The sequence below is a fragment of the Myxocyprinus asiaticus genome, chromosome 14, assembly GCF_019703515.2.
Source record: "Myxocyprinus asiaticus isolate MX2 ecotype Aquarium Trade chromosome 14, UBuf_Myxa_2, whole genome shotgun sequence".
NCBI lineage: Eukaryota > Metazoa > Chordata > Actinopteri > Cypriniformes > Catostomidae > Myxocyprinus > Myxocyprinus asiaticus.
In genome coordinates, this window is record NC_059357.1 from 47,809,731 (window position 1) to 47,832,410 (window position 22,680).

Here is a 22,680-nt window from a genome sequence, read left to right on the forward strand (position 1 = left end):
ACATTCTCTGAAAAATCTAAATATCTTATGCAGTGTTGTTTCTAAAACAAGATAATTCAAACTAATTTTTTAGATATTTTTACAGGAAAACAATAAAAAAAAAGTATTATCAAGAATATGATTTTTGCCCTAATATCAAAGGTCTTACTAGAAAAAAAGAAATTATGATCCAATGTGAATTTTCTTGATAAAAAAATATGATCGTGCCTGGTAACCTGTAAAATGGCTAGAAATAGCATTTTAGCTTAGTGTAAAGATGACAGTTTACACAAGGTTTATTTCTATTTCTTCTGCTCCAAACTTACTTCAAACTTACTTCTCTGTCTGCTCGTATGAATGTAACACATCATAAGAAAGTGTTTCACATCTGTTCAAATGCACTTTGGATCACATCATTTATATGTATAAATGTTTTCCATCTGAAAGGACTAAATATTAAATGAAACAAATGACAATAAAATGCAAAGTAATCTCTTCAGTAATCAAAATACTTTTTGAATGTAACTATTCTAAATACCAATGATTTAAATTGTAACTGTAGTGGAATACAGTTACTTATATTTTGTATTTCAAATACGTAATTCCGTTACATGTATTTCGTTATTCCCCAGCCCTGTGTGTGTGTGTGTTCTCACACACACACACAGTTGAAGTCAGAAGTTTACATACACCTTAGCCAAATACATTTAAACCCAGTTTTTCACAATTCCTGACATTTAGTCGTTGAAAACATTCCCTGTCTTAGGTCAGTTAGGATCACTATTTTAAGAATGTGAAATGTCAGAATAATAGTATAGAGAATAATTTATTTCAGTTTTTATTGCTTTCATCACATTCCCAGTGGGTCAGAAGTTTACATACACTTTGTTAGTATTTGGTAGCATTGCCTTTAAATTGTTTAACTTGGGTCAAACGTTTCGGGTAGCTTTCCACAAGCTTCTCACAATAAGTTGCTGGAATTTTGTCTCATTCCTCCAGACAGAACCGGTGTAACTGAGTCTGGTTTGTAGGACTCGTTGCTCGCACACGCTTTTTCAGTTCTGCCAACAAATTTTCTTTCGGATTGAGGTCAGGGCTTCGTGATGGCCACTCCAATACCTTGATTTTGTTGTCCTTAAGCCATTTTGCCACAACTTTGGAGGTATGCTTGGGGTCATTGTCCATTTGGAAGACCCATTTGCAACCAAGCTTTAACTTCCTGGCTGATGTCTAGAGATGTTGCTTCAATATATCCACATAATTTTCCCGCTGCCACCCCCATGCTTTACAGTTGGGATGGTGTTCTTTGGCTTGCAAGCCTCACCCTTTTTCCTCCAAACATAACAATGGTCATTATGGCCAAACAGTTAAATTTTTGTTTCATCAGACCAGAGGACATTTCTCCAACAAGTAAGATCTTTGTCCCATCCCCATGTGCACTTGCAAACTGTAGTCTGGCTTTTTTATGGCAGTTTTGGAGCAGCGGCTTCTTCCTTGCTGAGCAGCCTTTGTTTATTTTGATATAGGACTCGTTTCACTGTGGATATAGATACTTGTCTACCTGTTTCCTCCAGCATCTTCACAAGGTCCTTTGCTGTTGTTCTGGGATTGATTTGCACTTTTCGCTCCAAACTACGTTCATCTTTAGGAGACAGAATGTGTCTCCTTCCTGAGCGGTATGATGGCTGCGTGGTCTCATGGTGTTTATACTTGTGTACTATAGTTTGTACAGATGAACGTGGTACCTTAAGGCATTTGGAAATTGCTCCCAAGGATGAACCAGACTTGTGGAGGTCCACAAATTGTTTTTTTTTTTTTTCCTGAGGTCTTGGCTGATTTTTATTTTATTTTATTTTTTTCTTGATGTCAAGCAAAGAGGCACTGAGTTTGAAGGTAGGCCTTAAAATACATCCACAGGTACACCTCCAATTCAGTACACCTACTATCAGAAGCTAACTGGCTAATTGACATCATTTTCTGGAATTATCCAAGCTGCTTAAAGGCACAGTTAACTTACTGTATGTAAACTTCTGACCCAATGGAATTGTGATAGTAAATAAAAGTGAAACAATCTGTCTGTAAACAATTGTTGGGAAAAATTACTTGCATCATGCACAAAGTAGATGTCCTAAACGACTTGCCAAAACTTTAGTTTGCTAATATAAAATCTATGTAGTGGTTAATGATTTCAACATAAGTGTATGTGTACTTCTGACTTCAACTGTATATAAGTAGTTTTGATGAATATATTTAGCCTTTACCTCTTCTTGAGCTACAGTATTTTCTGGTTTACAGAAAAGCCTGAGGATTCTTCAATTGAAACATGGACTGAGTCTGTGGTGAGCAACTGGTTGAGGTCAATAGGAATTAAAGAAGCATACATTGAAAAACTTCACAAAGAGGAAGTAGATGGTAAAATCCTTCTTGAACTCTCAGAAGAATTTTTGAAAAGAGAGACTGGAATGAAATCTGGGCCTGCACTTTTGATAATCAAAAAAAGAGATGATCTAGTTCATTCACAAAAAGCTCAGAAAAACAAGAAACCTGTTCATTCACACAAACAGACTACTGAAAAAAATGACCACGGAGCAACTGCAGGTGATGATGACACAATAACTGATATCAAGGAAGATATTAAAGATTATTTGGCTGTAAGAAAAACAAAGAGAGATTCAAAACCACGACATTTCGGTAAGGAAGGTGTTGATTTTATATATGTCAAAAACGATGTACTCTTACCAGAATCAGGGGTCATTGATCTCATTAATCCATGTCATGAGTACAAGTCATTTGCCATTGCTGCAGTATTGGACCGCCAAAAACTACAGGCCAAGTTTATGAAGGAAGTGTTGAAATTTGCTACGGGGTGTATGAACATTCGTACAAATGGCACAATACATTTTGGTATCATGGACAGTAGAGAAGATAGAGATGGCACTAAATATGCACATGGTGAAATCATCGGTGTTCCAGTTGAGGAAAAGGACATGTATACTGATGCATTAGATTACATTGAAAAGAGTTTCAAATCAGATAAAGAACTTGTACGACAATGTATTCATCCACCTCAGTTCATTCAAGTAGTTTCTTCAAACAGCAACGTGGTGCACTATGTGGTGGAGGTTGACGTTGAGCCCTCAGTGAGCATAGTGAGGAATAAGGTGTTCTCTGTTCGCCTACCAAACTTCAATGTGGAGTCAAACAAAGTTCAACTTGAAAAGGAAACAATTTATCGCAGAGTGGGATCTAAAACAGAACCGGTGGATGACCTGAATGAGTTCTACCAACAGGTCAGGTTCAGGGATACTCGTAGAGAAGAGGCAGAAAGAAGTCATACTTTTACAGTGCCAAAACTGTGCCAGGACCTGGGAAAAAAGCTCATCATGCTAATGACAAGTGGAAAGAAAATAATGGACAAGGACAAATGGCACATACTTGTTACAAACAGATTTCAGGTGAAGGATCTACAGTGCATTGATTTTTTGCTGAACATGAACATTTTCTGTGTGTTTGACTTTGATCCAGATTCCATGGTGTCTGGGTTATGCCACAAATACAAAAAGCACCATGCAGTAAACCTCCACTTCCTGCAGAATTACAAAATTCCCAGTAGTATGAGTATAAGAGATTTTGAAAGTCACTTGCATTTGTTTGATCAAACCGGCTGGATATTTTGCAATGGACGAAGTGATTTCAAAGGCAATGAGCCTTCCTGTGATGAGAAGACTTGGGTTAAAACAAAAAGAACCCTCCTAAAAGATTGTGTATCAATGATCTGCAAAGATATCTTACCCAAAGGAACCTTTCAAGTGATCTTCCTTCTCACCTCCCCTGTTGACACACCTTTCCTAAACACTTTCTACGAATTTGTCACTGACATGCAAGGACATGAAGACATCATCTGCCTTGCAGAATCAGAAGCAAACTTTATGAAATGGCAGGCCTTTGCTCTACAATCCTGTGACATGGAAACAGTGAACAATTACAGTGTTGTTGGTATGACAATAAGTCATATAAATGCAACCCTTCAAAGTGTCCAGCCTGTCAGTACTCGGGCCACTAAAAGATTACCAATCTATGTTAAAGGGGAGTGCTGCCTTGACCCATGTGAGGAGGAAATGAGACGTTCACTGGAGATTTTGAGTGTCAACCACTGTGAAGAAACTAGTCCTGAATTTGCTGACTCTGAACAAGACAAGATCGAACAGCAGTTTTACCATGGAGGCAAAATAACCTGGCTAAACCTGTGGCTTGCAGACCAAAAATATGTTGGGGAGGTTATTCAGAGAGATGCCTTTCATGACGTCAGCAAATTTGTGAAAGATTCTCCCAAATGGGGTTTGGACCAGGCACCCATCAGCTGCATCAACATATACCATCATCCTGGCAGTGGTGGTAGTACAGTGGCCAGGCAGGTACTGTGGAACAACAGAAAGGACTTTAGGTCTGCAGTTGTGAATCCTTCGTACCCAGCACCTGTTATTGCGGATGATGCCATTTGGCTTCGTGAATATGAAGAAAAAGATCCCCAAAAATGCCTCCCGGTGCTCCTGCTATTTGAGGACTGTGATCAAGAGTACTTATACGATGTAAAGAATGAACTGGAAGTGGCTGTCAATACCAAGAAAATTGCACGTGGAACCCTGTGCTTCATTATGCTGTGCTGTCAACGATGCCACAATCCTGAGAAAATGTGCAAGGAAGCACCTCTACAGAATGTTGCTGTAACTCATAAACTTTCAAAGCAAGAGAAAATGAAATTTTCAGCAAAACGTCAAAAGCTTGAGAAACAATTCCAGCCAGAATTTATTCTGACATTTGTCCTGATGAGTGAGGAATTTGAGGGCAACAAAATTGCTGCATACGTGAAAAAGTTTGTCACGCATTTACTGCAAGGAATTGATCACGCATCTGTTGTTACTCAGCTTGTGCGGTACGTGGCATTACTCAACACTTACGTGCATAACTCTTTTATCTCTCGTTCACATTGCGAAGAGGTGTTGGCACTGTCCATCTATGTGGATAGGTTTCGACAACATGCCTTTGAAACATCTCTTAGTGATCAGGCTAAACTGGTACTGATACACTTGAGAGATGAAAAGACCCATATTGAGTGTATAAGAATCATTCACCCACTGGTTGCCAAGGAAATCCTTCAACAACTTTTGGATGACAAACAGCAACAAAGTGATCTTGCTTTGGAACTTCTTAACAATGAGGCACTTTTTGAGCACAGATTTGGGAAATACGATTACATGAAGTTCTTGCGAGATCTGTTCATGAGACGCTGCAAAATCATCAAAGGTGATAAGCATGACAGCTTATTCTCCCCCCTCATTGAGCATGTGGCTGACAAAGAGTGTCCAGACAAAGCTATTGAACTTCTTAAAGAGGCCTACAAAAGATTCGACAAGGATGCATTTTTTGCTCAACAACTAGCTCGTCTCAATTACAGGCATGAAAGGTTTGAGGAAGCAGAGCATTGGGCAGAAATTGCAGCAACAAAAATGCCAAAGAATTCCTACATCCTTGATACCAGAGGCCAGGTGTACAGATGGTGGTTCACAGCAAAATGCAAAGCCATGGATGGTGTTAAGAAAACTCCTGAAAACACAGTAGATGCGGTCAAAACTGCTCTAAAAGCTATTGAATGCTTCAAGGCATGTGAGGAGGCTGCAATTGCAGACAATGAGACCATGAACAACGCAGGTTTTTTTGGAGTTGTCGAAGTGGGATGCAGCTTGCTGAAGCTGATTTCCTCTCTTCATGTGTTCTCAAACAGAAACGATTCCAAATGTGTAAGATACCTGCAAACGGATTTTGTTCCTGATGAGATTGAAAAACCATGGGAACAGTTTCATATTGAGATAAAAAACCTTCGAAGCATAATGCGTAAGGCATTGGAATGGATTTCTGAAGACTTGAGCTACTTTCAGACTGACCTAGTCCCAGATGATGAGAAGACCTTTGAGAGGACCATACTGAATCCTAGGCACTGGCTGGTTAGTAAGTCTTCTGTTTATGGACAATACTTCTGCAATGCTTCTCGTTGCGATGTCCAAAGCCATGCTAGCTTGACTCCTCTCATGAAACAGATGATGATTTATCATCATGGTGGTGGAAACATTACAACCATTTTTTCCCATCTAACAGACCAGAAAGACAGCGAGCCTGTTAGTCACCGCCTGGAGCGCATTATTTCATTTTACCCAAGCAATCCTAAGAGTGCAAATATGCCACAAGGTGACATTGTCAATTACATAGCATCACACTTTGCCTTAAGTTGTGTCTCATCTCAATCTTCTAAGTTAGCTGCATTCCAGGAGTTACAGAAGCTGAGTCTCCATTTTCCTAAAGACAGACAGAGATGCTTGTCAAATGCTCTTTTCTTACATGTCTTACTTTGGTGGCCAGAAGAGCATGACACTGAAGAGGAGAAAGAACACAAGTATGAAACTGTTCTTTCTGCTGTTGAACAACTCCAGAGAAACTATGACAAAAAATTGAAGGACATCCCACCAAGGAAAAAAAGAATATACACTCATTTTTTCCTGAGCAATGGGGTTGGATTTCAAAAATTTGTCCACAAGAGCAAGGTTGAACAGATCACAAAGCACCCCTCTGTTTCAGAGAAACGTCTGAAGTGGTTAAGTGGAGAAGTGTGGAAAATGCCAGAAATGTCTAAACTGCTTAGACGTGTCACAGGCTGGACAGAGGATGAAAGGGTATATCTAGAGGGTCCCAAAACAGGGTTTCGTATCCAAGCTCTTAATACATCCTCAGTACCCCACAGCAATGAGAATGTCACCTTTTACCTGGGCTTCACTCTGAGAGGACCTGTTGCATACAACATTACAGTAAGAACATAGTCAAAGCTACGAGTACACTGTAATGAGAATGAACATAATTACAATTGTCAGGTGACCAAAAAAAAAAAAAAAAAAAAAATCATGCTTTGACTTTAATAGCCCAGTATCTTTCTTTGGGGATTAGTGCTTGTACAAATCACTTCAGATCCAAGACAAAGACAAAGACATTTAAGATTGAACTGAAGATTAAAAAGTACAGTCATGTATGGCTGAAGAGAAGTCATTATCATTATTGATATAAAATCAAATTTGTGAAATGTTTTATGTTGCTCTATGTAGTGTAATTGGTAACATGCTATATTTTGGTGTTTTTTCATTTACAGTTGTTTTTTTTTTTGTTTTTTTATCTATCACAGCTAGAGATTATTTATTAATTTTGTCAAAATAAGTAGCGAAAATAGTTGCTTTCAAATAATATGTAGACTATAAATGTGAAAATATGGGATTACAAATTTTCAAGAAATTGTTGCTTATTAGGTGCATGCATACATATCTACTAAATTGAGATTGTCTTTCTCTGTAAAATTAGAAAAGATGTTTTCTGGAAACTGATTGTGGAGAAAATACAACCTACTAAGGTGGAATGCATATCAGTTTCCATTTTTATATTGTTTAATGAGGTACCTTTTTTCCACATTTAATTTACAAGGAATCGAAGCTGGTTGCATGTTTATGCTTTGTATAAGAATAAAGGCATTTATCATTTATAATTCAAACATTTTTCGGGAAGTGATTATTTACATGCCTGCAAGAATGTGAAGAACTTTCAAAGTAGTCTGTAGGAATCTTTGAATCTTCCACAGCAGACTTGAATTAAAACTGTAACAATGATATTTGGAGAATAAATACTTAAACATTTAAGTTCAGTATTTTTTAAATTTGTGCCTTAAGATTAGATTTTAATTTTACAGATGTGTAAAAAATAATAATAATAATAATTAAAAAAAAATCTAATAAGAGATCTCCGCGCTTTTACCATAGAAGCGTCATGTGTTACGACAGTAAGTTACCGTTTGTGTTTACCATGCAAAAGAATGGGGAGAGCCGTAAACTGACATCTACCTGTCGCAAAATCGTTCTTGACTTCCCTTACAAAACAGCTATTATATCGTAGTAAACTCCACACATAATTCATTCCAAAAAGATTGTTTAGTGTAAAACATGTTAAAGATCAGTGGACATGTGGTCAATTCGTTAAGTGATGAACAAGTTTCCTCACAAAAGCAGTTTATTTGGTGTCGTGAGGCATCTCCTCCATAGGCATCCATTTAAAAAAACGGCCTCTTGTCTCCTCAATAGTGTACCGCCCATAGAATGTCTTTCGGATCGCTGCGTTTTGCTATTCCATGCTAACGGTATTTTAGAGCTCCATGATGCTAACCTTGTATGCTCACCATCTGACGGGCTCTGCTCAGGTGATGATGTGAATCCAGCAGCAAACCATCAGCGCCGATGATGGTTAATGTTAATTTAAGAGTCTTTGGGCAACAACTGCTTGATCTTGAGATATCAGTTTTTTTTTTCTTCCGAATACTATTGTACAAGCTAAATTATACTGTATATCACAATATCCTTAAAACATGTCTGAATTTAAACTAAAAGAGAAAACAAAGAAGATACTTTTGCTCCCACTTGCTTTAAAAGGAACATATTGAGATATCTCGGGAGAGCTTTGAAGTGATTTTTTTTTAGTAAACACTGCTTGTAAATCAGACTTCGTCACATCGGCGTGACACTTCACAATTCTTAGCATATACGTAGATTGAACCGACTTGCTTATTTTGCTCGAAGCTAACAATACAGTTGTGGTATTTCTGAATTTTTTAAGTAGAAACTTGCATTTTGCTAGTTACTATTTGTATAAATCTAACTGAAAACCGACCTACTGCGAAAAATTTGCAATAACACAGATTGTAGACATTTTGTCCTAAATGTCATTGTTTGGCCAGGCGTCTGAAATACGGTTGAAAACTGTAAAATGTGTTTACCATGTAACATTTTCCTGTATATTTTGCTGTTAAAACTTCTGTTATACGCATTATATTATTTTATGAACAACGGCGTCGTAGATCCTCCATGAATGAAGCCACATGATCAAACATCATATGACGTCGGCTGATTTCAAAGTCTTTTTGTCCACAGTCGGCCATCTTCGGAACGCTCCCGACAGGCTATTTCCAGTCATGATAGTGGAGCTCTAATCTACTTTAATGGGGAAACTCCGAAATGTTAAAAAAGGTTGGTCAAGATTATGGTCAAAGGACATATTTCAAATCAGCAGTAAAATCCGACAACACTGTTATCATAATTTTTTGCTTCTTTACTTCGGATTATGCTAACAAACGCAATTTTCCCCGCTTGTATAGCTAATGCGCATGGGCGTTCTCGAGTTGATTGACAGGCGATATCTGTATCTAAAAAGTGATTGGCTGTTTTATCTGTAAGGTGGAACTTCATTTCAACATTCGTTGACCGTTGGGTGCTCAGAACCTCTTGGTTGAACGTTCCACTTTCTCCCATTCATTTTAATAAAAGTGGCCCGTCTCTGCTAAATAGTCTTTGTTTCAGTACAAGAGAAAGAGCATCCGAAAAACAATAACACCTTCACACACGTTTCATTTCACTCAAACACACTTCGGATTCTCTACTCACAAATACACACACAAACAGAAGCGCATCTGTTATACTGGTGAGCGAACTGCATTTGTGTTGTTTCCTGCCTATTTGTGTGTTGTTGTGCTGAGTGTGCATGCACGCCTCCACTCACTCATTAAATGTATTATGTCACCAGAAGGAGAAGAGCTCTATATAATCACACCTGCAGATATTATGATTCATATCTATGCACAAGCTGCTATGTATAACTCATATACACGGAATATAGATTGGAATGACAGCAGCACAATGTATGGATGGGGAATCCCTGTGTGAATTACAAGCATTATATAGTGACAGCTAGGGGGATGCGCGCGCGCGCGCACGCACGCACGCACACACACACACACACAGAGAGAGAGAGAGAGAGGCAGCAGCACAAAGCTGCTGTTTCATCACAAGGGCGCTGCGCGCTTCAGGTAGGACGCCAGTGTTTGTCCATTGCAATGTGGCTTAATTAATATATTCGTATCTGACTCGAGGAAATCTATTCTTTTATTGACGAATCGTTCAATCGCTGATCAGACAGGCAAATATCGCGGTTTAATTGATCGACAGTTATTGGTTGGAGGGATAGAAGCTTTGTGATCAAGCGGGTCGCTTTGTTGCGTTTGAATCGGATCACAGATGCTGATTCATCACAACGATGCACGGTTCGTCTCCGTCTCAATGGCCGTTTACATGCCCATGATGATAATCAATGTGTTTATATAGTATGGCTTTCTAAAGCAGATGCATTTCATTGTGACTTCATTTGTATGTTGCGATTTATTAACGTGCATTTACCGCGTGTGCAAAAGACCTGTTTGAATGCTTGTGTTTTTGGAGGTCAGTGGAGCTTTTCATTGCCATTTTGAACCATAAACCCTTAGCTTAAGAATTATCTGAAGGGTTATTTTCTGTGGTTTGAATTTGCTTAAGTAGGAGCAGGTTTCTTGTATCATGTATCTGTGGACCACAACTATTAACATCGACAGCACTCTAGATTGGCATGATCTACATTGAGCTAATGGTTAAAGTGACATTGTAAAAGCTTCAAATATTGTGCCTTGTCCTGCATGTGCTAAAGAAAAGATGTATGTTTGATATTTTCAGTATATGTCTTAAATATTGGACACAACTCTAACTTGCCATTTGTACAAATGGTGTGTTTGATTTAAACAAAAATGTGTGTGTATCGTGGTAATACCATGGTATTCTTTGATGTACCTTAGATGATCATGATATCACAGTACCATGGAATTACATTTGATATCATCACTGTACAATGGAACCGTTACAGTGCTTTTTGTAAGAGTGTAATTGTTTATTAAGTAGAGGAAAGATGCACTGCTCCATATTTGTGAATAATTATGAATGATCTTAACAGTGTAGGACTTACATTCTGTGCACAGATTTAACCTAGCACTGCACGAATGGTATTACTTTAGCATTTTTGGGCATGGGATTATGGTAATGGCATGTTTTTGGACATGTATCATGGTTTTACAATGGTATTCTTTGTAATAACAGGGTATAAATTTAAGTAACAGATACAGTACCTTTTGTAAGAGTATTGTGTATTGCAGCACAGTAACATGCATTGTTACATGTTTGATTTAATATAGTATTGGGCTCACATCACACTCTGTGGCATTGCCCATATTGTCCACCAGATGTTCTGACAGGTAGATTGAAACTGTAATAATCAACAATGGCTTCAAGCAAACCTAAATCTGGCTAGCATTTATAAGGATGCCCTTTTGTGTCATAGACCCCATCTTGCTTTTTGTAATTGCACCTGCCAGAGCAGGTAACAAGAACAGATGATGTTTCATAAAGTAGATTGTGGCATTCTCTTGAATTATGTAAGCCTCTTCACATGCCCAGTACCAGAAATTAACTTTTTTATTAGGGGACAATATTTGCAACCCCAATATTGATTATACAGATTATTTAAAAACATTTTCTACCATTTGTGGGGGCGTTTTTTCCCCTAACCGTATAAAAATACATGTCTTCCATTTATGTCAAGTACTTTTAAATTGAATCAATTAGCCTAATAAATCAATTGAATAGATGAATTTGCAATCTAAACAGTTATGGCCATTACCTATAAAATCAAATCAACATCAAATACAAAAGTGTAACACATAACACATTAACACAATAAACACTTTGGAATACATTTTCAAAAAAATTGTGTTAGATTATACAGCTCTCTCCTGTACAGATATCTGACACTTAGGCCTACAGGTCTCTTCAGAGGCACTAAACCATCACTACATAAAACAACATATTATCAAATATATATAATGTTAGGTAACAGATAATATAAAAGAAATCAACACCATTTTTGTCTTTCCATTTTAACACATTTTTTTTTTGTCATTTTCCGTAGCACTTGCCCTGAGCCCTAGTTAATTTCTAATCCTGTTCCAGCCTCACTTTTGCCTATGATACCGACTATATGTGGGATTTCTGTTATGTTTGCGCTGGCACTCATTGGCTGCCTGAACAGGAGTTGATGCAACCTGAAGAAAGTGTTTAATGAGTGGAGGAGGTGCTCTTTATCATATCTTACATTACTAATGCCGTCTCTGCAGAAATTACAGTCCCTGAAAGAGTGTGCACTGTCGTTTATAAGTATTGCGTTATCTGTATGGAGGACTGCGAGTGCCAGCAGCAGCGCACGACTCCAGAAGAGATCAATACGGTTTTGGGGGTTGTTGGGAGGGGGTTGATGATGAAACTCTGTGTAAGTGAGGGTGTCCTTTTTTTTACTTAAGTTGTCTTTTGCTTGCTGTTGCTATGCATTTTTCATTCTTTCTTTCTTTATTTCTTTGAGAAGTATTGGTAAGTATGCTTGCTTACTCCGATGTTTGTGGTTTTTATAGTGTTTTTTAATTTTCAAAGTTTCATCTACTTTTAACTTGACATAGCGTTCGAAAAATGTGCCGTTTATGATGCTGAAAACCAGTAAGATACTCCAAAAATGTCAAAAAACAGACGGAACGCAAGAACATGTCCTGTGACAAATTGTATTTAGAATAAGCCTATTATGTATTATTTATAGGGATGGGCATTCATCAGTAATTTGGTATTTGAATATTTAAGCTCATAAAAAATGAATGCTTGAATATCCTATTATTTAAATGAAGGTAATTAATGAGAAAGAGTACAATTATTTTTTAGTCATAAAGGTTGCATCACCATTTAAAAAACAAGCTTCTAATTACATCCAAAACAAGCTTATATTATGTCCTTTGTGGTTTTTTTTTATTTTATTTTTTATTTTTTTTAAACATTTAAACAAGCAAACATGAAAACAAAAAAGTACAGAATGAAAGCATTTAAGCTCACGCAAAGCGAAGAAAAAGAAACCGCTAATAATGTAGACTGACTCAATTAACGAACAGGACGACTATAAACACTCGGAATATAATAGTTATGTTTATATTGTATCTCATGTCATGTTTTTGTTGAGAAAAACAAGCATATCCACATTCTCAGTAAACTATACTCATTTATACACACCAGTTTAATTGATGGAATGTCCCTCCGCTAGCAAAGTATTTCTCGGATGCCATGTTTGTTGTTTACAGAAGCGTCGCAGGGATTACATTTCTGAGAAGTTGCACATGTACGGGAGTAAAGAGTACACCGCTTATACAGTACATTTAAACAGAAGCCTGGCTTTCTCGCAGTAAGCCACATTCTCGCAATAACCTGCTTTTTGGTGTCCATCTAAATGTACTGACAGAACGGTTTGCACACCAAATGTGATCAACTAACAGCGCTACCCAGTGCATTCTGTTATAACTGTGAGTTTTAGTTTATGTGTTCAGGATTTAACATGCATCTCACTTTATATATGCCCAGCAAAGCAGAATTTTCGAAATCCGAATAGTATTTTTACTTTTCAAATACTTATTGCAAAACTAATACTCAAGTATTCAACTACTCATGCACGTCCCTAATTATTTATATTCAAATATTTTCTCAGCTAATATCGTTATATGTCATTCATTGAAATTCATTTGATTAATTAATCAGCATGTTAAAAATTTCAATCGATGACCCTACTTTCAACAGAACAAACAATTGGGTTTGAAGTTATACAGTTGTGCCCAAAAGTTTGCATACCCTGGCAGAAATTGTGAAATTTTGGCATTGATTTTGAAAATATGACTGATCATGCAAAAACACTGTCTTTTATTTAAGGATAGTGATCATATGAAACCATTTATTATCATCACATAGTTGTTTGGCTCCTTTTTAAATCATAATGATAACAGAAATCACCCAAATGGCCTTGATCAAAAGTTTACATACCCTTGAATGTTTGGCCTTGTTACAGACACACAAGGTGACACACACAGGTTTAAATGGCAATTAAAGGTTAATTTCCCACATATCTGTGTATAAATAGTCAATGAGTTTGTTAGCTCATGTGGATGCACTGAGCAGGCTAGATAGTGAGCCATTGGGAGCAGAAAAGAACTGTCAATGCGTAACAAGGTAATGGAACTTTATAAAGATGGAAAAGGATATCAAAATATATCCAAAGCCTTGAAAATGCCAGTCAGTACTGTTCAGTCACTTATTATGAAGTGGAAAATTCGGGGATCTCTTGATACCAAGCCAATGTCAGATAGACCAAGAAAGATTTCAGCCACAACTGCCAGAAGAATTGTTCAGGATACAAAGAAAAACCCACAGTTAACCTCAGGAGAAATACAGGCTGCTCTGGAAAAAGATGGTGTGGTTGTTTCAAGGAGCACAATACTTGTTGACCCCTCTCCAAACATAGCAGCTTATGGTTGTGACCATAAAGCTCTATTTTGGTCTCGTCACTCCAAATGACAGTATGCCAGAAGCTGTGAGGTGTGTCAAGGTGTTGTCGGGCATATTGTAAAAGGGCTTTTTTGTGGCATTGGCTTCTTCTGGCAACTCAATCATGCAGCTCATTTTTGTTCAGGTATCGTCGTAATGTGCTCCTTGAGCTAACAAACTCATTGACTATTTATACACAGACACTAATTGCAATTTAAAAAGCCACAGGTGTGGGACATTAATCTTTAATTGCCATTTAAACCTGTGTGTGTCATCTTGTATGTCTGTGACAAGGCCAACATTCAAGGGTATGTAAACTTTTGATCAGGGCCATTTGGGTGATTTCTGTTATTATTATTATTATTTAAAAGGAGCCAAACAACTATGTGATAATTAATGGCTTCATATGATCACTATGCTTAAATAAAAGACAGTGTTTTTTTTTGCATGATCAATCATATTTTCAAAATCAATGCCATTTCACAATTTCTGCCAGGGTGTGCAAACTTTTGAGTACAACTTTAAATACCGCTTATTGAGGTCAATAAATTTAACCGTCCAGTAGAATGATGTTTTAATACTTTTATTAAGATTAAAAAGCAACACTAGTTAAAATTAGAATATCCTATGAAATTATTATTAATCTACAGTCCATCCTTAGGACTTTTAGTTTTATTTGTTAAAGGGGTCATGAAGTGCAATTGTTTTCCCTGAAGTCCCATGATAATGTTATGAAACCAAACAGTCACAATTTAGTAATATATGATCATTTCCCACTCTGTTTTTGGCCCTCTGTCTGAAACACTCAGTTTTGGCCTAAGCTCCTTCTTAAAACTTCAAAGCCCAATGTTCTGATTGGCTAACATAATGCAGTTCCTCAAAATCAGCAAACTCAATCAGACGAACATTATAAAACAAAATTGCAGGGTGTACACAATGCACAACCAACACATTGCATCTGAATATATTAAACTGTTCATCTCAAGCACAACTGTTAACACTCAGCACCATAAAATATCAAACAGTCATGACATTTGAAATATTCCTGAATGAAATGATTTTCTTACATTTTTGAAGTGTTTTTAACTGCCCCATCCTGCAAAAACAGTTCCTTTGCAAAGTTTGAATCGTATTATGACGGTTCACAAACAATCACTGCATGAGCCGAAAAAAATGGACACATCATAGTCCAAAGAATGGTGAAATTACGCACACACATACTGAAGGTGCACTGAGGTGCACATCGCCAGAAACTCATCGAAACAGTCAAAGACGTCCATCGTCAAAGACTTCTATGTTTACATACACCAACAATTAAAAATAGCACATATGGGCAAAAGAACATGTCCATGAAGTGTTTGTGCTCAAAGCAACACAGGCTTGGGCTGAAACAATTAGTTAACATTATCCTGGTGTTACATCTTAAATGCAGCTGTATTTAATGTGTTATAGCTTTATTAAAGTTCAAATAATAAGTAAATAACCAAAAACTCCGAAACTGGCATTTCTCTGTGCGTTCAACGGCTCTTCTATGAGTTGCGTGAATGTCCCGATCTAAGGTGGAGTGATTGAAACTGCACCCGGCTGATGCACACTCTGGCGTGGGGACACTCGTCCCTCGAGCGCACGAGCTTGCTGCAGCTTGCGACTTATTGTATCATAATACAGTTTATGTGTCACTGTGCATTTCTTAACATGAATAAAATTGGTAATATAAGAGAGAGTTTTTTTTTTGTTTTTTTTTGTGAGTTAAAGATGGATTGAAGTGAACAAAAAGGTGAGAGAGGGTAGTCTTCGCCCCATTACATTCTGCAACAAAATATGTTTTTGATTGTTTTTGTTTTGGCTTGTTTTCCAATATAAATATCTAAAACTCCTTTAAAACAACATACATTTACTTTAGCAGCTATACTGCAGAAGAAAAAATTGTTATCTGAGAATGTTGAAAATAGTATAAAAAAATGCAAATATTTTTAAATATCTAAAAATCCTTTAAAAAAAGATATCTTATATGAGTGAAAATATCTTATATGTTGCTTCTCAAGTAAATTTTAGACTATTTTAAATGGAATAATAAAGATGCAAACAATGCATGATGGACACAGCAGCAGCTCAAAATTAATGTAAACTTGAACCCTAAACATACAATGTGTAATAGATATATGCCACCATTCCAGTTTGATTACAACTTCATGTAATTTAATCCGTTGCCATGACAATACTATTAAAGCTATCAAGCATCCCTTCAAAATTTTCCATCAGTAGTGTCTAAACAATTTTGAAGCGATTGCGTAAATGTAAGAGGACTATTTCAAAGTCTGTTGTAAGTGCCACACTTCCTGCTGCCAGTTGGTGGTGCTATGACCGTGACCCACAATAGCAACACCTATGTGATTTAAATCACACAATGCATGCAGAAGATATGTGACACTTCCTGTTTCCCTATTTTTGCCATTAATTTGGTGCATCACCATGGCAACACTATTCGATATTTAAAAATCTGTTTGCAATTTAGCATCTTCGATGCCTTGGCATAATGTTGTCTAAATGTGGTAACCATCTCATGAATCGCCTAGGAGGAGTATTTAAAAGTTCAGAGAATCTATCTATCTATCAATCAATTTTTAATTGTTATTTTTTATTTTTATTTTATTTTTTATTTTTTTTGCTAACTGTTTAATTTGACATTTTTGCTTTAATTTATTTATTGGGAAAAAATATATATATATATCTAAAGATTATATTGTAATGAAGTCATTTACCATTTTTATTTATCCTTAAAATGGCTTTAAATTAAATTAACAAATGTAAGTCAAAGCATTAGGTGTTAAGATTTTAATATGAGCACAGAAGTCATTTAGGCTTGTAATTTCCTTGCAGTTCTGTGGCATTAGGTTTCAATTTCTTTTATTGTTGCATTTTTTCTCTGTTCACTGTCAAAATAAATGAAGTACATTTAACTGAGTAAATAGCCTCTAAATTAATGTTGGGCAAATGAGGACATAAATTAGGTTAGAATACTGCATGTCTGCCCATAGAATACTTATTAAAAGTAATAATGACCAACTGGTTACCAGCAAACAACTATTGATCCACGACGTTGCCACAACATCGTCATGATGGAATTGCACCGTTCCAAAGTTACGTTGTGGCAACGAATGAAGGAATTTCACTTTTCCGGTTGTCACAACATAATCAGTTACATTGCCACAGCTAAAGTTTGGTCATCAAATTATGTTGCAGTTAGTAAATGGCCACATAATTTGGCTGGGATTACAAAGTGGCTGAATTTGCTGCAGCTTTTCTCAAATTTTGCAATGCAACTTGCTGCATTTTTTGGGGTTATTTTGAAGTGAAAAATCATTATATACCTCTGTAATTGTGTTAATTATATTGTAAATGCAATTACATGTAAATAGTGCATAATAACTGAATATGGAGTTAGCAACCCCCCCCCCCCCCCCACACACACACACACACACACACACACAAAAGTACCATAAATTTATGTGAAATCTGTGGGTATTGGAAGACCCTTAATTATTTTTGTATTATAATTTCTGCCTCAGCGAATGCAAGAAAACTTATCTAAGGTTAAAATAGATGTACAATAAATCTGTATTCTAAAAACACAAATGAGGATTCAATAATTAGGCCTGTTGCCATTGTTACAATGTCTGATATTTAAATCTGGTATATGGCCATATACGAACAAATACAATTAAGTTCATATATTTGAGCATTTATGTACTCATTTAAATTCCACAAATGTTTAAACAAACATGATACATATATGAAAATTGTCATTTTTGTCATATTGTCATATCTGTATATTGCATATATCTATATAATTGACATTTTTATATCAGTAAAAACATTTATGAACACTTACTTTCAGCATACAAGTGTTCAGCATATATTGCCATTTTCAGATTCATAGCCTACTGTATTAATAGCACTTCAAATTCTACTCACATTTTATTACACAACTAGTGGGGATTTTAAGTGGATGTTAGGGATTCTTTGTATAAACGTGGGTTTTTGTGTCTCATTCGCAGCACGCAGGGTGAAGATTAAACGCTAGCTGTGATGTATGTGTGCTGTCTGCGGTCCCGCGAAAGTTTAGAAGGATTTTGATAGTGAACACACAACGTGGAGGAGACGCTTACCAGGGCGGATCTAGAATTTTTTCATGGGGTGGCATGCAGACTATGAGGGGTGGCAACACCAAAGCAAGCGCCCATGTGTAGATCTTATGGATTAAGGTACCAAGCTTCATTGCAACAAGTACTAGTTCATTAATTGGAGTCACTATCAAATTATAAATGTCCATGAATTTGTGATACAACTGCATTTCCACAGGAACCACATAGTTACCATTTTGCTACTGATTTGCCAACATAAAAAAAAAAAAAAATCTCCAGAGTACCAATACATTGTCTAGTAAACACATCAACAAATCCTAAATGTTCCTTAGCTTGACATAAAACTGGCAATCTGGAATAAACTTCACATAATGCAGGACAAATTATTTTATTTTGTTAAGGGTGGGGATTGCATACCCAATGTTATTCTGCTAATAAAATCCTGTAGGCCTATCAACTTTGTAGCAGCTGGAATAAGCCATCTGAAAAGGAACATTAACACAAAGTTCGTTCTAAATATAAATAAACTCTAAGAAAACTGTTCTTTGTGTGGCAGTGCTACAAAACTCAATATTAATTATTTTATGCACAATAAGAGATTCTTTTAAATCACCTATTTTGATAAACATTCATTTCTTAATGACCAATTCAAGCACTCAAATAGATATTTCACATTATATGGTAATTTCATCTGTACATCTGCCACTATCAGTTTTGGGATTTTGTTAGTCAGTAGATGAATAAATAGATCAGCAATTTAATCAAGAACATGACTGATTGGTCTAGTGGTTACTTTTTGCATCTAGTTTTTAGAGGTTCTGGTTTCTAATTAACCCAAATATACCTTTTTATTGTAATAAACCAAGATTGAATCTGTATATCAGTGGATTGGCATTACACTGTAAAAATAAAATGCAATAAAAGATGCGGAGAGACGAGAGTAGCGGAAACACACATTTATTGACTGTTCTGTATTTGAAAAAAAACAGCAAACTCTGAAGTTCAGACAGCGACAACCACAAACTCTCCACTCCAGCAGCGGGAATCTGCACGAGAGCATTGGTGACCAAGATGGCACAGCTCATGGACACCCGTCTCCCATAGAACAACCTAGCCAAGAAACACTCTTTCTTTTATATAGGAAGGAAACACACTGCATGCTGGTGCTCCACATTAACAATCAGCTCACCTGGTTACCCCACACCTGAGAGCGATTAAGAGAGAGGGATCCCTCTTTCGTCAAATTTGTGGAAATTATAAAAAATTACAAGCTTCCGCAAATAATGCGGAGATTAGTTGAATTTGCAAGATCACAAAATAGGTCGTGTCTAGAAGGGATCTCTCTTTCATCAACTTCTCACACATGCGCAGTCTGTTATGTATGTCTAAGTATGTGTATGTATTCATCAGTTAACTGTGTTTATCGAAAGAACAACATATAAAGTTAAAGATCCGTTTAAGATGGTTAGCAAAATAACAATGAAATGCTCATGAAACAGCGTTTAAAGTCGCACAGCAACGATGAGCGCTAGCAAAATGTTATTTTAAATGGTCTGCTTTGATAAAGTAATTCTTGATGATCAATTCAATCACTAAAATAAATATATAACATAATAAATTTGATAACTTCATCTCTATGTGTGCTATTGTCGGTCATGAGATATTGTAAGTTAGTGAAGAAGTACATCAATCAGCGCTGGTAAAAGGAGTCTGACTGGGTGTCTAGTGGTCATTAATTCGCCCATTGCAAAAGAGGTTTAGGGTCCTAATCCACCCATGTGAAACTTTATATTTATTTAACAAAGATTCCATCTGCACTTCAGTGGATGTATATCTTGAGTGGGGACACATTTGTTTGCATTCATCTACAGGATTCAACTGGAAAAGTGCGCAAACTGCAGAACTCGCAGCAACGAGGAGCGTTCGCCACCCATTCTCGATTCCTCAAGTACATCACTGCATCATCTTCTTAATACTGTATAATTAACTCTTAAAATTAAAAGCAGTTCATGAGCATGCCCTTGTTATTTTGCTAGCCATCTTAAATGGATCTTTATCTTTATATGTCGTTCTTTTGATAAACACACACTGGCGGCCAAAAGTTTAGAATAATGTACAGATTTAGCTGTTTCAGAAGGAAATTGGTACTTTAATTCACCAAAGTGGCATTCAACTGATCACAAAATATAGTCAGGACATTACTGATGTAAAAAACAGCACCATCACTATTTGAAAAAAGTAATTTTTGATCAAATATAGACAGGCCCCATTTCCAGTAGCCATCACTCCAACACCTTATCCTTGAGTAATCATGCTAAATTCCTAATTTGTTACTAGAAGATCACTTGCCATTATATCAAACACAGCTGAAAGCTATTTAGTTTGTTAAATGAAGCTTAACATTGTCTTTGTGTTTGTTTTTGAGTTTCCACAGTATGCAATAGACTGGCATGTCTTAAGGTCAATATTAGGTCAAAAATGGCAAAAAAGAAACAGCTTTCTCTAGAAACTCATCAGTCAATCATTGTTTTGAGGAATGAAGGCTACACAATGCTTGAAATTGCCAAAAAACTTAAGATTTCATACAAAGATGTACACTACAGTCTTCATAGACAAAGGACAACTGACTCTAACAAGGACAGAAAGAGATGTGGAAGGCCAGATGTACAACTAAACAAGAGGATAAGTACATCAGAGTCTCTAGTTTGAGAAATAGACACCTCACATGTCCTCAGCTGACAGCTTCATTGAATTCTACCCGCTCAACACCAGTTTCATGTTCAACAGTAAAGAGAAGACTCAGGGGTGCAGGACTTATGGGAAAAATTGCAAAGAAAAAGCCACTTTTGAAACAGAAAAACAAAAAGAAAAGGTTAGAGTGGACAAAGAAACACAGTCATTGGACAACAGATAATTGGAAAAGAGTAGGGCCGGAAAGACGCGTCGACGTAATCGATGACATTGATTACGTAAATACGGCGATTTGCATGGAATGCGTCGATGCGTCGCACTGTTTACGTTCATTCCCAATGATGGCGGCTCTGGCTCCGGCTCCCGGGCATGCTAAAATGAGACTTTATCCCAAAAAGCTCAAACCCGATCGTCAAAAGTGTGGGAGTTCTTTAAACAGAGACCTAATAAAATGGTGCTCTGTATGCTTTGCAAAATACCACAGCAGCACAAGTGCTATGCACGAGCATCTCAAAAGAAAACATCCTGGGGCTCTCAGACCTCAAAACGACCATACAGCAGCGTAAGTATTTGGACTATTACAGTGAGTTTTGTCAGATTTGGTTGTTAGACAATGCCTGGGAGTCGTTGATTCCTCCTTATCTGTCATGTTTCACACAAAAACTCAACGAAGACTCCCTAGAGCAGATGCTAATGGCTAGTATGGCAACATCGCTTTCCAGTACATTTGCAAGTTGTAAGCTGTTTATGCGCATATAGACCTATGAAACAAAAATGTTGCAAATAAATAATACATATGCATTTCTGATTACAATTGGCACTAGCCATTGAAGTAAATCATACTCAACACTATTCACGGTAACTAATGACAGAATATAGTAAACAACACCTTTCCTAATTATGCCTACACTGCATAAATCTTATGTTTTGTGATGAATAGTATCATTAGATAAAAGTTCATTCATAGATTTCATGTAAAAAAATATCACAAATTTAATTTTGTGTCTCAGGAAGAGGAAAAGTTGTGTGCAAGATTTTTTCCATAAGGAAATTTTTTTTTTTTTTTTTGCACTATATGTTGGGCTGAATTTATGTTGAACTCATGGATATTTGTATTACTGATAGATGCCTTTTAATTCTTGGCACTTCATTTTTTTATGTTGGGGATTTTTATTTGTAAAGTAAGTATTTTTATGAGCAAATGTTTGAATAAAACATTGTAAGATTAATGGCAGAAGTTACAGTTATTATTTATTAGTAAGTTAACCAAAGGATTAATAAAATAATCAGAAAATAATCATTAGATTAATCAGCTTATCAAAAAAAAATAATAGATAATCGATTGAAAAAATAATTGTTAGTTGCAGCCTTAGAAAAGAGTGTTATGGATCTTAACCCCATTGAGCTTTTGTGGGATCAGCTCGACTGTAAGGTGCGTGAGAAGTGCCCGACAAGACAGCCACATCTATGGCAAGTGCTACAGGAAGTGTGGGGTGAAATATGACACAAGTGTATCTAGACAAACT

General features: G+C 36.5%; 2 protein-coding genes across 16 annotated transcripts in view; both read left to right on the top strand.

Annotated features, from left to right (window-relative positions):
• LOC127452143 (sterile alpha motif domain-containing protein 9-like) overlaps positions 1–7,564 on the top strand; it is a 41,571-nt gene extending 34,007 nt beyond the window's left edge. For all 15 annotated transcript variants that reach the window (XM_051717376.1, XM_051717380.1, XM_051717371.1 and 12 more), the window contains one exon: positions 2,275–7,564. In XM_051717376.1, the coding sequence (XP_051573336.1) occupies positions 2,275–6,848 (4,574 nt within the window). In that variant the 3' untranslated portion in view covers positions 6,849–7,564. The remainder of the gene's footprint in view (positions 1–2,274) is intronic.
• A 2,339-nt stretch (positions 7,565–9,903) lies between these two features.
• Positions 9,904–22,680, top strand: part of LOC127452182 (transcription factor MafG-like) — a 64,621-nt gene continuing 51,844 nt past the window's right edge. Inside the window, exon 1 of the mRNA XM_051717488.1 lies at positions 9,904–9,922. The gene's annotated coding sequence lies outside the window, so the exon portion shown is untranslated. The remainder of the gene's footprint in view (positions 9,923–22,680) is intronic.